Source organism: Dicentrarchus labrax, unplaced genomic scaffold (genome assembly GCF_905237075.1).
Source record: "Dicentrarchus labrax unplaced genomic scaffold, dlabrax2021, whole genome shotgun sequence".
NCBI classification, from domain to species: domain Eukaryota; kingdom Metazoa; phylum Chordata; class Actinopteri; family Moronidae; genus Dicentrarchus; species Dicentrarchus labrax.
In genome coordinates, this window is record NW_026136701.1 from 21,028,796 (window position 1) to 21,046,837 (window position 18,042).

Sequence of the window (18,042 nt, forward strand, 5' to 3'; positions counted from 1 at the left end):
TCACATTTCCATGGTCGCCAGTAAATTCATGGTGTGTAAAGATTGTCATATTGTTTTCAGTAAGGTGCATCATATGACAAGGTTATGTTGAAAGGGATGATTGTACTGTGGAAAATTGAGACCCAAAGCGATTAGTTGAAGAATTGTTTTAGTAGATTGTGAGAAAAACTATTTTGATAATCAATTAATTGTGTGAGCAATTTTTCAAGCAATTGACTGCAGGTAATTCTAACAGAAACAACAAGACATAAAAGATATCACCATCGGCTCTGGGACTTTGGTATTGAGAAAACTTTTATCAGATAAGTTGATAATAAAAATAATCTTTAGCTGCAGCCCTAGTAAAAACTTACATAATGGTACAACCAAAGCTACTACCATCACTCTCTCCGCCCAGGGTCCAAAATTAACTTCTTCAGGCTCATCTACCAATGAGTAAAATGACCGGCCATAAAACTGCATCAGAGGGCACCTCTCGCAAAAACACCGACCTCCATACGCAGACATATAATAGTAGTAAGATGCTTTAATTTGATGGGTACAGGTACATAAACCTGGTTCTATGCCGTGATTCCAGGTGTTAATTAAAACCCTGTCTCCGCCTACATGTGCTGCTGGAAAAAGTAGGAAGTTAAAGACTATTGTCTACTTCTTCTTCCCATCTGTGGCAATAACTTATCACAAAACAGCTACTGAAACAGATTGAGACGTGCACCGAAGATCATGTTAAACCAGAAAAGGGGTTTCCGTGTAACGTTGGAGTTCAAAGCGAATGACATCACCATGAGTTCACCTCTCCAAAAACAGTTTCCAGGTAAAACATACTTCCACATTTCACACCGGCGCCAACAGGTGAAAAGCCACAGGTTACTGATTGGCCGTGTTCTTGCGTGCTGTATTGGATATCATGCCTGGTGGCACTAAGTGACAATGTAGTGGTGACACTGACGGCACAAGTGAAGCCCGAGACCGATGACAAGCACAGACACTCCAAACAGAGCCATGTTGTTCCCTTTGGCCCCGGCCAGGCCTGGGAACTCAACGCCGGCTCTCCCCATGGCCCCGGCCCCTCACACAACACAACATCACAGCAGCACAGGCTAACCGCTGCCCTGTTAACACTCTCACTGTGGGACCCTGTCAGGAAATTAACACCCAAAATCCTTTTTAAATGGATATTCTTGTGATGTAGCATTAAATAAAAAAGGTTGCTCAGAAGGAAGCTGGGAAACGTCACGCTGAAGATGTAAGCCAGCGAGTCAAAAACAAATTCCACTTTAAAAAGGACAAAGCAGTGATGGCATGGATATGACCTTGTGTCATATTGTGGAGAGATAAAACATATATATGGTGAACTACTGCAAACTTCATACAAGATAAAGAAAAAACAAAGATATAAGAGGAAGGGGCTACTAATTACTTTCATTATTAACAAAAAGAAGAGTGAAAAATACCATAATCAACACTTCAACACTTCCAAACTCAAAGATATTCAGTTTACAATGATATAAAACAGATATGCAGCAAATCCGCACACTGGCAGACGCTGTAACTTGAATCTTTGGATTTTTTTTGTTGCTTGAAAAATGACTTTAACAGTTAATCTGCAATCAAAACAGTTGCTGATTGTGTTTCGGCCGTTCAACAAACCAACTTTTCTACGTTAAAAGTTTAAACTTAAAAAAGTAAATAGGGATCACTGTCAACTCCAATACAACCAACAGCAAAAGGGCTGATCAATACACCAAAAGGAGATTAACCCTGTACTAGATTCATACATAATAGCATGTTAATACTTTAGGTTGTTTCCCATAAAAGCCCAAAAATGATCAAACCTCCAAAAAGTCTACAGCCCTGTATCAATGTGTCATTCCTGTTTTGAGGTGCTGCACAGCCGGTATTCAAACAAGGAACACTTTCAAACTTATATAAAACATTATCTACATTTCCAACACATGACCTCGCGCTATTGAATGGCTGAAAAAAAAAAAATATCCCATGTGCTCCAACTTGCATTCGAATCCACATACAGTACATCTGCTCCGGCTACAAAAGGTGGGAGGAGGAGGGGGGGGGAGCAAACCTTTAACAAGCACCTTAATCAACTAACTGTTGATTTCACAGACGTTATTTGACATTTCCATTAATAACTTCACATCTCTAAAAGGGAAAAAAACAATGCCCTCAGATTTGGTTTGTTAAAAAGAGCCCACCACTTCATTAAAGTAGCATTAGGGTCCTGCTATATACTGACAACCCTGAGCTACATCATCTACATTGTTGGCCATAGAGGCTCATAAAGACAGCAAACACTCCAACACAAACACACATATGTACTATACCAGCCCATGTTACTGAGTCTCTCTCACTCACACACACACACACACCCATAAACTTTATGAAAAGTCTTACCTGTGAGTAGTCAAAGTCAGAGAGAGGTGCTATGCTTTTGATGTATTCGATTCTGAATTGGTCCTCTGGGTTGGCTAGCGGGACTGGGGGTATTAAAGTGCTCATCGCAGACACTATAGTCTACAAAGCAGAAGTTGTGGGAGAAAAAAACAAAACAAAACAAGCATTAAGCAGGATGAATACGGGAAAAAATAAATATAAAAAAATCCGTAAGCCTGTATAATAATCAGTTAAATGGGATTGCTGTGGGAGTCAGTGTAACAACAGAGACATTTGGGAAGCAATACCGGTGACACTCACCACTATGGCATCCTTCACGTTTTTCCGAATATCTTGGATTTTCTGTTTCTTTTCTCTGCATGGGTGGGGGGGGGCACAGAATAGATGTGTGAGACAGTCGCTTTTACAAAAACATCAACCACAGCAGACCACAAAAGATTTAACATCAAGGTGGTTTTAAGTAAGACAGAGGTTACTGCCAGATTAGACTGTATTCTAATACAATTATACATACAGTACAGGTGTTAGCTGGGGAGTATGTACCTGGGGTGGGGGGGGGCAGGTTAACTGTGAGATGCAGGATGGGGGTTCAGTAAAAATGTAAAAGTAAAAAGGATATAATGCGCTGTAGTCAAGATTTAGCTCGTTATACATCCTAAAAATGCTAAATTATGCCTCCTATCATCTAAATAAAAACCCCAGCCTCCTTTGGGTTAAAACACCTTAAACTGACACATACAGAGGATTTTTTTAAACAGTTGCAGGACTCTTGACATGTACTAGGCCTGTTTAAAATAGACCACTGGTAAGATCAATGCCATGCAAGGCCTTGCAGCAAAACAAATCATCAATAGGCCTGTGTCGATCACAACCTTTCACCCTCTCACATGAAACAGGAAACAGTGAATTATTCGCTATCTGTGTGACACTGAGTTCCTCACATATGTATGATAACTGTACATGTGCAAAAAAAAAAAAAAAAGGAGGAAAAAGAGAAAGGAGGAGGAGGAAGAGGAGGAGGAGGAGGGGAGAGATATATATTAGCTGCTTTGCATGGGATACTGGGCCCAACAGGCGCTGCAGTGCCTGGGGAAAATCCATTCACAGGCTATATACTCTGGCCTCGGCAGTGCTACTCATGTTGGGAGGATAAGCTCCTTAAAATAAAAGGAAATGTATTTTTAATTTAAAAAAAAAAAAAAGCATTAATATACATTTAGAGCCGTTAACGTGGCTGTTTTTAATGAGTGTATTTGAACAGCTACTCACTCCGCGTTGAAGCCGTTGACGTGTAGGATCCTCATCTGCTTCACAATGGTGCTTTTTCCGGACTCTCCCGCACCTTCGACACAAAAAATAGACCCAGACAAACAAACAGAAAACAAACAAAAAAAAAAAAATAATACATTAAAAAAAAAATAAAGAAATACAGAGAAAAATACCACCATGAAGAAGGAGAAGAAAAAGGGAGGAGAAGAAGGGGAGGAGGAGGAGGAGGAGGGAGGGGGGGGGGGTGAGGTAGAGAGAGGAGGAAGGATAGCGTTTTTAAAAACAACAAACAAAACAAAAACAACAACAAAAAAAATAATCCATAAATGTTTTTAGGTAAATGAATAAACTGTAAGTCTTACGGAGCTTCCATCAATATCCACCCCCATGACATATTATTGCAAGCGCTGTCAAACGGGGCTAACGTTACGTGTTACGGTAAAAACGAAAGGGATTTACAACACACACACACACACAGATATAAATATATATATATGTAACATAAAAATACAGCCTTACCCAGTAATAAGAGCCTGTGTGTGGCTTTATACGCCTGTCTTTCCTTTTGCAACTGTTTTTCTATCTTTTTATTAGCCTCTCGTTGTGCCTTTTCGTCGATGCGTTGATCTTCAGTCTTGCTGTTGCCCAAACAACCCATCTTCCGTCGCCCTAACCCTTCCTTGTGGAGCCGTTAAAAAATATATTTATATATATAAAAAAATAATAAAAAATAATATTAATAACACCCGATTTGATATTGTGTCGGGGGTTTCTTTTTAAAAAAAAAAAAAAAAAAAAAAAAAAAAAAAACAGGAACGAGTCCGCTGTAAAATAAAAAATATATATTTAAAAAAAATTAAAAAAAAGGGGGGAGAGCGAGAGAGAGAGAGAAATCTCTGCGAGGCTTCTCCGTCGTCGGGAGGAATATCTTCCCCCGTTACAATTCCGCTTTAGCCGCAGCCGACCGTCATCCAAACCGTTGGTTAGTTCTCACACACACACACACATACACACACAACACACACATACACACACATACATACACACACACAAAAAAAAAAACCCCCGACGAAGAATAAACGGCTCGATTCTTGACGACGAGATATCAAAAATACATATAAATAAGAAGAAGGAGGAGAGAGAGAGAGGGTTTTTCAATTTCTGGGAATCCAGTCAACTGTTCCTATCGCGTCTCCAACCCCTCTCTTCTCTCAGTATTTTTTTTTTTTTTTTTCTATCTGAATTTCTATCAGTATTTTCTGTCTCTTTAACTCAGCACTGCCTCTCTCTGTGGCACCAGGAAGTAACCGGGGGAACCAATGGAGGTGGAAAAATAAAAAAATAAAATAAAATAAAAAAACAAGAAGCTGGCGTTAAACTGTAACGTTAACGAGCTCTTTTACACCGATAAAGCGGTTCTTCTTTTTCTTCCTTTTTTTAATTTTATTTTATAACCCGTGTGTGGCGAAAAAGGGAGAAAGAAGCGGCGCCATTCCCCGTTTTTAGTTTTGTAGTCCTTTTCCGCTCTTCTGCCATCTAACTTAAACGGCAACACACACCAATAAAACACACACAGCAGAAGAAGAAGAAGAGGAAGGAGAAGAAGAAGAAGAAGAGAAAAGTGGGCGGAAACCCGGACGCCAGAGGGGCTGGGTCTCTTTCTTCTTCTGGTGCTGCTTCTTGTTGCTGGCTGTGGAGGGTGGCCCTGACCCAAACTGGCAACCCATTTTACTGCGTGTGTGTGTGTGCGTGTGTGTGCGTGTGTGTGCGTGTGTGTGCGTGCTTTACCTACCTCTACACCACGGATTACTACTCCTGCCTGCACTAGAGTGGAGGAAGTTGACTGCACTAGAGTGGAGGAAGTTGACTGCACTAGAGTGGAGGAAGTCACTCTGCTGTTTAAATTCACATTTATTTTAAATATTTAAGCAATTAAATGAATGAATACTGTCTGTTGTTGTTTTAAAAGCATTTTTCATTTATAATCCTATTTTTTTTTAAAGATGTATATTGAATATTATTTTTAAAATAAACTATTTAAATTTACATTTATTTATAAATACTGTATATTTGCTTGTTATTGTTGTTGCTTTGCCATGTTTTAAAAGCAAATCTAGCTACTTTTATATGCAGTGTTGGGCGTTTTCATTTATAATTCATTTATATAAAGATATATATTGAATATAATGATCATATATATACAATATTTTTCTCTAAAATGTTCTATATCCAGAGATATACAATTTCTTAAGTAAAAGTACAAAGATTTAAGTAATTAAATGAATAAATACTGTATATTTGCTTGTTATTGTTGTTGCTTTGCCATGTTTTAAAAGCATTTTCCATTTATAATCCTATTTTTTTAAAGATATATATATTAAATACAATTTTAAAACATTATTATATATAAAATATATACATTATATATTATTTTTCTGGAGTAGAAAAAAACGTGACACTATTTCATTTTCTGATGTACAGTAAAACAGTGGTGGGATGTAACTAAGTACATGTACTCAGTTACTGTAACATTATGTAACTAACTGTAACTATTCTGCTTAATTTAAAGGTTAGAAACCGGACATCTCTCCCTACTGGGTCTCTTCTTCTTGGCTTCCTGTCTATGGAGGTGGCCTCGACCCAAACTGGCAACCCATTTCACTGTGTGTGTGTGTGTGTGTGTGTGTGTGTGTGTGTGTGTGTGTGTGTGTGTGTGCGCGCACTGGGCTTTACCTACCTCTGTAGCTTACACACTTACATCAGTGGTTCCCACCCTTTTTACTTTAAGGGACCCCTTTTCTGTCATTGAGTGACATATTTTATGGATATTTTTCATATTATATTAAAAACTGTACAATGAACCCAAACAGTGAACTCAAGAAGTTTGTGTAAAACGAGTGATTTGGATGAATTCTGAGCAGATTATTTCCATTTCAGGGACATTTTTACACAATTCTCTGTCTGTATTATGTATTTTATTATAATTGTGAACATCTTTTTTGACAAATTCAGTGTTTTCCCGCACTGTACTTTACAGAAGTGAGTCCAATGCTGAGGTATAGGCCTACTGTGTATATAGTTTCAAAGTTCTCTTACACCCCTTAAAATCAAGAAGGCCTTGTGACCCCGTGGTGAAGCTTTGGTGACCCTATAGTGAGGGTCCCGACCCCCAGGTTGGTACCCACTGCACTACATCATAAACTACTACTGTAGTACAAGGTGGAGGAAGTACTCAAATGGAAGCAGTAACATCACAATTTAAAAATACTAGTAGAGTAAAAGTACAAAGATATAAGCAATTAAATTAACTTAAAGTAACAAAAGTAAAAGTACCCATTGTGCAGAATGGCCCCTTTATAAGTTTATACTGTATTATTATACATATTTGATTATTATTGTTGTTGCATTGCCATGTTTTAAAAGCAAATTTAACTACTTTATAAATAGTGTTGGGCCTTTTTATCCATATCATACAGTCACTAAAGTACAGTACAAATACTGTAAATGTACTTAATGTCCTCAATGTACTTTATATACAGTAAAGTAGAGGTGGGATGTAACTAAGTACATGTACTTTATTAAGTACAATTTTAAGGTTCTTGCTTTTTACTTGAGTATTGTTATGTTACGCTACTTTATATTTCCACTCGACTACAATTACAGAGTAAAATCATTTATAATTTGTAGATTTATATTTTACATCTTATAAAATATGATTATTTATTAGAGATTAAACTGCCCAACAGTATATCAAATAGTTAAAACTACAACAGTAAAATTTCACATGAATGCATCAGTCAATACTATAACGAGTGCATTTTGCTAATAAACTTTTACTTATTATCAATCAAGGACTTTTACTTGTAATGGAGTATTTCTATAGAGTCTAAATACACCACTGAGTAAAAGTAGTAATACCACTCATGTCATAAACCAGTGGAAGAAAGAGGCCAAGTGTTTATTCAAGTATAATTTTAAGGTACTTGGATTTATAAATTAGTGATTTTATTTTATAGAAGTTTATACTTTCACTCCTCTAAGATTCAGAGGCAACTATTGTACTTTTTACTTTGCAGATAAAGATTTTAACATACGATGATCTTACGAAATATCCTGCTTTGTTTTACAATGAACCACAATGTGGCATCAGTTCCTTTGGGATTAATAAATCGGATATAACATACAGTAATATAACTGACAGAGGTCACTCTGGTGCATGAGTACCTCTACAAAAGATAAAACAACATATTATTTCTAGTTTTTATTTATGTTATCTTTCATATTTGTTCTTGTGAATTCAGGATCATCTTCAAATTATTCAAAATAAACTATTTAAGAAGGAGGAATCACATATTGGTTGGACTGCTGCTCATAACATGTATACATATACAGTGATAAGTGGGGGCAAGTAGACACGTGGATTGGATTAAAAATCTGTTTATGTGCCCTCGAGCAAGACGGAGAGATCCACAAAACTGCCCCCTTTTGCATGATTTATAAGTATAGTAACAGTATATCATCTTATTGCATTATTGTGGTGATACTATAGGAAATAATCAGTCTGATTATGTAACTACAAACTCATCATGAAGCATGCCACGACACACTGTTGGGTAGTACAAGAATATTACAGTGACACCATTAATGATAAGGGTTCACAAAGAAGAGCACACTATCAACCCCACACTGATGTTTTCTTAAGGAAATAAGTGCAACATGCCAACTATGACATAAATTAACGTAACACTAGAGACCAAACACAGGGTGAAAGACAGTTATATGCACCTAACTGTACAGTGACAGACAATATCACAACAACTGAACTCTGGCAGTGCAAGTCACGCTTTTGCCAATAAGGAGGAAATAGAAAGAACTGTCACTGTTGTGAGCATTGTCTGACATTTATGTTTAGCTTGCTGTGGCTTCCTCTTCACTCGCCCCGACATGGAGTGTGGGTTTTGTAAAGGTTTGACTTTTTCACCAACAAACCCTGCACGTCACATGTTAGAGCACCGTTGTGTTTGTCTGCAGGTAACAGCAGCAGCAGATATTTTCGTTTCAGTATGTGTGCCTGTGTGAGGCAGAGGAAGTGTTTTTCATTCAAGAGCTACTAGTGAAACTTAGCAGGCCCTGTCCTAGCATTGAGCTAACATACAGTGCAGCACTATCCTGCTGCATTCAAGTCAGATATATATATATAAAAAAGGATTAAAAATGTACTTTATGCTTCTATTACAAACGCTCATAGATCACTCAAAAGGCTTGAGGCAATCATGAATGATTATGTGTGTAATATGTAACAAGGAGTGTGCTGTTATTATGCAAAATGCAATGCAAATACTTGTTTCATGTAGTGACACGAGTGCAACAAACTTGTGCAGCATGCAAATCACCACTGGAACCCTCGCTTCACCTATATTAGTGTGAATATGTTACAGCACCACACACCCACCCACCCTCACTAAAGAGGAAAAAGAAAAAGTCCTGCCTCCCCACCTTTGAATGCAAGGTCAAAACAAGTGACTGGCCCACACCACTCTCTAGTGGTTAGAGGCAGCACAGCACTCACGCTGAGGCTCCATACGAATGATACACAATCAGGTTTTGTTGCATAAATTATCAGATTTTTTTAGGTAGTGATATCTGATATTTATGTTTAGTTTGCTGTGGCTTCCTCTGAACTATATTACAACAGTCATGTTAAATCCAGTGTTACTTCAATTTAGGTTTCACTGTGCAGAGTTTGATGCTTGACAGCTGGTTTCAAATGAAGGGGGGGGAGTTTCTTCATGCTATCCTTAAATCTCAGTTTAAGACAGAGGGAGGCAGAGAGCCACGGCAGGGAGGTCGTGGATGACCAGGGGAGAAATATGGAGTGAAACCATGTTGAATTAATATGATTTATGTGGGAAAATAAACAAAAAATAATAGTTTGCTGATGTTTATTTCACTAAAATTCAACATGAACTCTTTTTTTATGAACTGCTTCTCTTCAATATCACATTAATGATTGATAAAAACTGTAGGGTGAGAGGCATGAACCTTTTTTTTTAGTTTCTGAAGGGAGTAAAGTTTAACGACCACTGGTTTCAGATGTGGACGTTTGAGCATGATTTTGTGATATTACAACTTGTTACAGGGTTGTTGGCACGCCATAACGTCTGATCTGTCCCACCAGACGTTTCTAGGAAAAAACTATTAATCAGTGTTTAAATTTATTTATTTTTTGTGAGGTGAAAATGCTCTTTAAATATGTATCTAATATATTTTCTATAATCTGATCTGCTAATCTGTTCCTGGTACCATTTTGCATCCTAACAACCCAATACAATAGGTGTTGGCTTTTGGCCCGTGGCCCACCATTAAGTTTTATTTTTGGCCCTTCAAAGGAAAAAGTTTGGGCACATCTGATCACTGACACACACTGAGCATTTCCTTTTAAGCAACTAGGAGACATCTTGTGTCCACTAGTTAAACTTTTGAAATGAAAACGTCTTTTTCTTTCACACAAATTATCACTCAAAGCACATTATTTCTGTATGTCTTCAAACATGTCCGGAGGGGAGCATTAAACCATCATTACAATATTTGTAAGTAATAGTAGGAGTTACCTCTCATAAATAATGACTCTGTCAGTATGTGTGTATGTGCAGTGTTAGGGGAAGTTTTCAGATCCTTTACTTATGTAAACACAGCAATGCAACAATCTAAAAATACTCTACAAGTAAACAATGTTTCCAAAGTCTGACAAAGATGTTTTTACTATTTTCAGACTGATAGTGGACCTGTACTGCAAAATGGCAACCACACAGAAGGTGTTTGACACCCTGGAAGTGTAAAAAAAAAGTTAAAAACAGCTTCTAATTTATGACAAATTCTTGACAATGTACAATTTCTTGGACTTGAATAACTATAGTTAAAATCCATGTGCTTTCTAGCTGGGTAAAGACAATGAGTGCCAGTGAACTGTTAGAAGAAATCTAACAATATCTTACACTTAAAAGAGTTATTTCCTGCTTGTAAATCTTCTACACTTATTTACTAGAACCGACTGTAATTGAGGCACGTACTGTAAAAACAGGGCACACATCCAAATGATATCAAGCTAAAATTAGCCTCCCTGACTTTTTTCTTTTTCTAAAGCTGGAAAGAACTTTACGGCCCTCTCTTTGGGGACAGAGGCTCTTGATAAAGTTTAAATTATACTGTAAGCAAAAGTCGGAGAGAACAAACACAGTCCAATGTCCTTCTGGTGTGGTGTGGTTCATTTGATTTAGCTGATACAAGTATCAAGACAATTCACATTGCAGCCCTGCTATCAGTGTCATAAATATGACAATAATTCATACTCCAGTACCTTGTGTTGGTCATTACATTAACTGGGAACTCTGTGAAGTTAGTAGCAAAGTTCAGCTATGGTCAATGATAAAACCCATTTAGACAGAAGCAAAGTTCACCTGACTCTATTCAAATGGGGGAGGGACGACGGGGCTATACGTTCCACCGTGTGCTTCTGTGGATGAGTAAGCTTTTTACAAAATATGGCTTCACGTGCAGGACAGTGGCGCAAAAAAACAAAGAAAAACCCTACAAAAACCTGATAATAATCAGTGACTTCCTAGAAGCTACTCATTGGCCTGTCTACCTCGTTTTAGTGATCATTGCTGTCGAGTGCGCCGCATTGCTAGAAGCCTGTTGTTCAGGCTCATGAAGGGTGATAAGGCTGAGATATGAAACGGCCAGTTAAGGACATCGAGGAAAGCTGTAAGAGATATTATCACAGGCCTGTACAGAATCTGATCCAAGAGACCTAACAATAAAGTAACTTCCTTTCCAAGAAATATAGGAACTCGCCTTCCAGTTCCCATCTCTCTATTCCTGTATTCATGTACTTAAGTATAAAGTCTAAAGGAACTCTATTAAAAGGAATCCAGATTTTCTCAATTGTCTTCTGGTCAAACAATGAGTTTGTTATTGCATTTTTACAAGTGGTTTTGTACTAATGGTGCCTTTAAACAGCACAGTGTCCATATTAAGAGGAAATATTAGATACTTTCCACGACTAACAATCTTTTGAACACAGAATATTTCACATACTTGACCTCACATGTCTAAAACACAAGCTCACAAAGTTGCATTTGAAGGAAACTGAACTGCAACTCTGACCTTATTTCTGATTCACCATAAACCATCTTGCTTTACCGTGAATGAAAGGTTCGACAACTACCTTGTTTAATAAGGAGGGAGCAGTTGGCCTTCATAAAGACACTTAAAGGAGCCTGGACAGCCGGGAGAAGACTCCTAATATTTATTTCTGTTCTACCATCAGTTATAGATAAACTAGGGCTGCAACTACCTATTTTTTTCACTATCAATTATTTTATTGTTATTTTCTTGATGAATAGATGCTCCTCACAATCTCCAAGGGTCCAAAAGAAATGAAGCAAATATATTTACATTTGAGAAGCTTGAACCAGTAAAGATTTGGCATTTTTACTTTGCAATGGCTTCAAGGATTAACTGATTATCAAACAACATATGGACTAATTTCTAATTTCAGCTCTTTTTTTTCATGTATAACCCTGTTGGAGTTATGTACTCCATGTGTTACAAAATAAAGCAAGAACAAATTCTCATATAGTTTTTAAAAAAGTTAAATCAGGCCACTTTACTTTGAAACATTTGATTAATGAAGCTTTGGTTTATACCACCTAATTTGAATAAAAGCAGGTGATGTTTTTGCATTATCTAAACGGCCCTGTATCAGAAATGAGGATTAGTTTTCATATTCTGTAAATACTTTTATCTAATTGTGGTATATTTCCAAAGCATCAACCTTGAAACTGAACAACATGAGACATTTATTATCAATTATTTTCTCCTTTCCTACCAGCATTTTATTTTAAAGTTGCACTACGTCTAAAATGATCAATTGTCAACTTGTGTCATATACACACATATAAAATTAACTATATATAGTAACTATAAATATAACTTAAACTGATGCATTCCAGCTCCAGCACAAGCTGAACATGGCAGCCCACTTAGGATAAACAATACTTCCTTATGGCTATCATTATTCAACAAAATACCTGCAGCAAATACAAACAGATAAAGTGACCCAGATTAGCTAGCATACGTTGCCTTGAAATGTAACACTATTTGAAAGGTGTCCACTTTCAGAGGAACACAAACCACCTCTGGCATGCAACAAGAGTCCTACTGGAGACCTGGAGGGTATAAAGTCCCGAAGGCCTCTTAAGAAAAACCCAGACGTGGCCTGTGGCTCGTGCTGAGCTTCCTGGGTGTACCAGGACAGATAGCTCTGAAAATAATTGTGATTCTATAGTGGCGAAGAAAAGCCGCCCAAAACCATAATGACATGCTGAAATGACACAAGTCACACACGCTGTTGCAGCTTTAAACAGTGGCTCATGGAAGAATGCATGACACTTCTCTCATTAGGATGAGCCATTTCTTCCTGCGTGTAATTACTGAGAGCTGTTTACTCAGGAAATTAAACTAGTAGCCATTTATTATACAGAGCAACGAAGCATCACGCTGTTTGAAGTAAAGCAAATACATGCGCTACAGTGTGACTGTCAAAAGTGAAAGTGGATGAGGATTCTGTTTTTGTTGTAAATGTGTCAACATTTAAACATTGTTTTCCTCATCACGAGGGCGGCTGTGATGACACCTAAGCTCCGGTTCCCGATCGACACTTTCTCTTTTGAAAGTTAAGCGCTGACCTTTCTGAAAACTTAAGTACTGTGTCAGCCTACGTGTACGGACGGTAGAAACAAGCTAAAATCTAAGTACAGCACTGGTGAATTAAACTACTTCTACTCTCAAATGCAACTAGAGAGGAAAAATGATGTGTGCAGTGAACCTAACCTATAGAGTAACAGGGTTAGAGAGGTTTCCATCTAAAAAACACAGTGATTTTTTCCAGGGACGACACTGGGATGCTGCTGCTGACGGACATTTGGAAAGTCTCTGGTTAAATCATATGAAATATCAATCATGAGATTCCAGTGAAGTAATAAAATGTATGACCCAAAGCTGATATGAGCTCAGTCATTTATATGGACACAATCAAACAGATACGAGGACCACACCTACTTTTACTGTGTAAATGACTCAGATCAGTTAAAGTTGTATCTAATTATAATCCTTTACTGTGTGCTAAAAACATTACAACATTACAAAGTTTCCTAAATGATGTCTTAAGATCATAATCATGTATGGCAGGGTGGCAATAAAGCAGGCAGACAAAAAAACCTTTGCCCCCATATGGAAATGCTAAAGCAAGCAGTTCTTAGCATTATGTCATCCTGTAATGAGCAAAGGTTTGGCATCTTTATCAAACTGATGATCAGAATTGGTATCAGTGAGTTATACCTTGTGGCTCAGTTGATCATTTGAGAACTGAAACCCGTTTTAAGAAAGTAAAAGCACATGGACGCCTAGAATTTCACTCTATAGACTACTAACTATAATCTATACTGCACTACAGGCCACTATACTATACTAACCTAATACTCTGATCTACTATACTCCACATTTATTTGTTTTAAACCCTGTACTGTTCTGTAAATGTGCAACAATTAACTGAAAAAGGCCGTTTTTCATCTGTTGTCCCTGAGCAGCTCTCACTACAATACAGGCCAATATACAACAATATCCAGTACTCTACTACCCCACACTATTAAACATATCCTACAACATATAACCCAGCAGCAAAAAGCTAATTGGTCTCTATAGGGTACATCACTGTATCCTAAAACCTACTACATATACTCTACTTTACCATACTGTGCTATTATTGTATTTTATATATAAATATTTAACTGTAAATGTGCAACAGTTAGTCTGTACAATACAATACTATAATATACTGTAATATACTAAAATATACTATACTTTACTATAATATACTATATAATAATATAATATACTATAGCCTACTATAATACACTATAATATACCAAAAGCTAAGTCGTCTCCTAGACATCTTTGTATACTAAACCCTATTAAACTATACTCCCTATAACACCATACAATAATAATAGTAATAATAGTTCACTACACTCTACTTCATGTACTTATAATTAAAAACCTTACTTTAAATCTGCCACAGTTATTTAAAAGACTATTATTAATTTGTAGTCCCTATCACACTACACCAAAGATCAGTAGACTATACAACACTAGTCTATATTATATGACATTATATTCAGAGTAAATATGACCCAGTAGCCACAAGCTAAATAGTCTCTGTAAGTATGTCATCGTACACAAAAGACTACTAAACAATACGTATATTACATGCTACTACACCACACTACTGGCCACCATACTACACTATACACTTATTTGTTGAGAAATATTACTGTAAATAAATGTGCAGCATAATTATAATCTACAACACTCTACTACAGTATACTAGTCTATTCTGTTCTTTATATTAGATCATTATAAATCACAATCAATATAAATGACCCCAGTTTGTTCTACATTACACTATTTAACACTCTATATAAACTATAAATATATATATTGATTTATTTGAAAACTTATGTCAAAAGTTGCTGGGCGGATAAACTCTTATACTGTACTGTAGCTCTCAGAGGAAACATAACCTGGCTATGTTTCTACGCAGTCGTACAATAAACTAATATAGGCCTACTATATTAAACTGTCTATAACATTTATATCGTCTATAACAACATACAACACCTATGCTACAGCCCACTATACTCCACTATACTACATTATACTGTATGTATTGATAGGAATTACTGTAAAGATGTGACCGCTTATCAGAAGCCTTTTACATATAGACCTACAGTGGTTCCCAACCTAGGGGTCAGGACCCCCACTATGGGTCACCGAAGCTCCATGCGGGGGTCACGAGGCCTTCTGGATTTTAAGGCGTGTTAGAAAACTTTAAAAAATATACACAGTAGGTCCTATATCTCAGCATTTGACTCACTTAAAGTGGAGAAAAGTAAAAGTAAATTGTCTAATAAAACAAGAAAACACTGAATTTGTCCCCCAGAAAAAGTCTGTATGATTGTTAATACATTTAAAACACTTCAAATACAGAGAGAATAGTATGAAAAGTTACTGAGTTCACGGTACAGTTTAACATAACATGTCAATATGTCACTTAGGTCCCTTAAGGAGAAAGGTTGGTCTGCACTTTACTGGTTTCCCAGAGTAAACAGGACCCCTCCTTGTAGACCCCCAAAAAGTGGTCTCTGTAAACCTGTATACCTGCATGCTCCTGTTATGAGAGCCTACATTAAGTCTAATTAATGTCTAGATTCGCCCCCAAAAATAACCCTCAAGTGTAAACAGTAACAGGACAGGAGGCCCACTGAGTCTAAAACGTCCATCTTCATCATTTGTCATTGACAGCCGCAGGGGGTATATAGTCTTCACCAGCCGAGCCAACAGATGTGGCAAAACAGGCCTCGCCAGAGTAGTGTGACATAATTATCTGTAAAAGGCCAGCACCGTTTGTATTTCTAATAACAATAATAAATAAATAAAAACAGCTTTCTAGTCCAACAACAACAACCAAGAGAGAGAAAGAGAGAGAAAGAGAGAGAGAGGGGACACAACCTACCGAGCAGCAGCAGCCGATGCGTCTGTTTATACTCCCGTTTGAGCTCCTTCAGCGCCCTGTCAATATTCTTACTGACTTTCTTCGCCTCCTTCTCGGCCTCCTTCTCCTCCACCAGCAATTTGTCCCAGTTTTTCTGCTTTTGGGTGCTTGTCTTTTGAAGCAGCGGTAAGCGTCGGCCGCGGTCCTTCCCTGTCCCCTTCCCGCTGCCTCCTCCACCTCCACCACCACCGCCACCGCCGCCACCACCACCTCCTCCGCCGCCACCGTTTTGTATGAGCACACCGTCGGTACCGGTGTCTCCACGGCGGTGCTCCCCGGCCGGGAGCCTGGCAGGGTCCCCGGGGCGCACCGGGCCGCCGCCGCCGCCGCCGCCGCGTAGCGACGAGCTCTCCCCGCATCCCCCGGTGTCCTCCTGGCGAGCTCCCCCGGCGCGGGTCGGCACGGCGGCGTCCGGAGGCTGGTCCGAGTCCGAGGTAGCGTTGGAGATAGACCCGCTCAGGTCCCCGAAGAGCCGGGGACGCAAACTGTAGCACAGCCCCATGTTGAAACCAATATTTGTCTGTGAATGTGATTTTTCATAAATTAAAATATCCCAAAAAAATCGCAGTTGCGCCACCAGCCCTAACGAGCCATCGTTACATTGGAGCTCCAGCGGTGCGTTTTAAGTCCGAATAAGAGCCGAAAAATGTGAATGAATTATGCTCCGACATTTGCTATATGTCATTTTGCATTTTCCCCAGTCAGCCTTCGCTTCGTAGTTTAGTGGATCACCTGATCCTTTAGTGGACACTGCGGGTCCATCTTACCGTAAGTAACCAAAAGCACAACCTCGGGAAGAAAAGCCTCCCATCCGCTGCGCAGACAGTCCACAATCCCTCTGCACAGCTGTTAGGTGCAATGCACGGCACGTCATGTTACTACAGTATGGCCATTTCGAGAATGCTGGTCATGATTTTCATTCCTCACATTTCATGCCTGCATGTCTCTAAAGACACCTACTGGCTCTGTAGATAGTGAACCTGCTTCTTTATCATCTGAGGAAAATGTGACTCATGGCTGTTTTGTTTTATGTTTGTCTGTGAGGGTTTTTTTGGTCCTTCTTATATAAAATGACAAGCGAGTTGGAAAATAAAAGATGATGTTTTAAAACTTCTAATACAGATTATTGGGGGTTTTTTTTTTAGGCTTTTTAATGTGAGCTGCACTGAAGTCTAGCTTTATTTACATATAGCCTATATAATGTGTTTATGTCAGTTTAATATAATTTATTTATCAGCTATTTGATTTTGATTATATTTTATTAATGTGAGGTTTTCTAAAAGTCCCATAAAGCCAGTATCATTTATTAATTATGTGAATATATAAGACGTGTTTTGAACCCTTCAAACAGTCCAAAAGTCCCTGTAAATATATGTGGATGTCTTCAAATTGGAGTCCTAGGGTTGATTCTCAAGGACTCCCCCGCTGAATTTAATGTTTTTTTAAATTTATTTACTGATCAGGGTCGTCTGTGACACGTGTAATCACTTATAAAGGTAAGAAAAAGTTGGGTTTACCTGAGTTTATAAGAGGCCGAAGTCCCAATCAGCTGCAGGGTGGACAATGAACCACTAGATGGAGTACTTGTAACACACATGACCTACAGCTCGGGCCAGTTCATACATTGTCAGTACACGCAAAGCTCAAACTACATTTAACAAGAATACCAACTGGCCCTCAGACACCCT

At 38.1% G+C, this 18,042-nt stretch overlaps 1 protein-coding gene across 2 annotated transcripts in view; it reads right to left on the reverse strand.

Annotated features, from left to right (window-relative positions):
- gnal (guanine nucleotide binding protein (G protein), alpha activating activity polypeptide, olfactory type) overlaps nucleotides 1–17,129 on the reverse strand; it is a 47,415-nt gene extending 30,286 nt beyond the window's left edge. The window contains exons 1-4 of one of the 2 annotated variants that reach the window (XM_051408250.1): nucleotides 16,316–17,129; nucleotides 3,682–3,754; nucleotides 2,713–2,767; nucleotides 2,413–2,532 (exon numbers count right to left, since the gene is read on the reverse strand). In XM_051408250.1, the coding sequence (XP_051264210.1) occupies nucleotides 2,413–2,532; nucleotides 2,713–2,767; nucleotides 3,682–3,754; nucleotides 16,316–16,856 (789 nt within the window). In that variant the 5' untranslated portion in view covers nucleotides 16,857–17,129. Of the gene's footprint in view, nucleotides 1–2,412; nucleotides 2,533–2,712; nucleotides 2,768–3,681; nucleotides 3,755–4,200; nucleotides 5,198–16,315 lie in introns of those variants that run through there. The other variant, XM_051408259.1, reaches the window with a different exon arrangement.
- Between the last annotated feature and the right edge of the window lie 913 nt (nucleotides 17,130–18,042).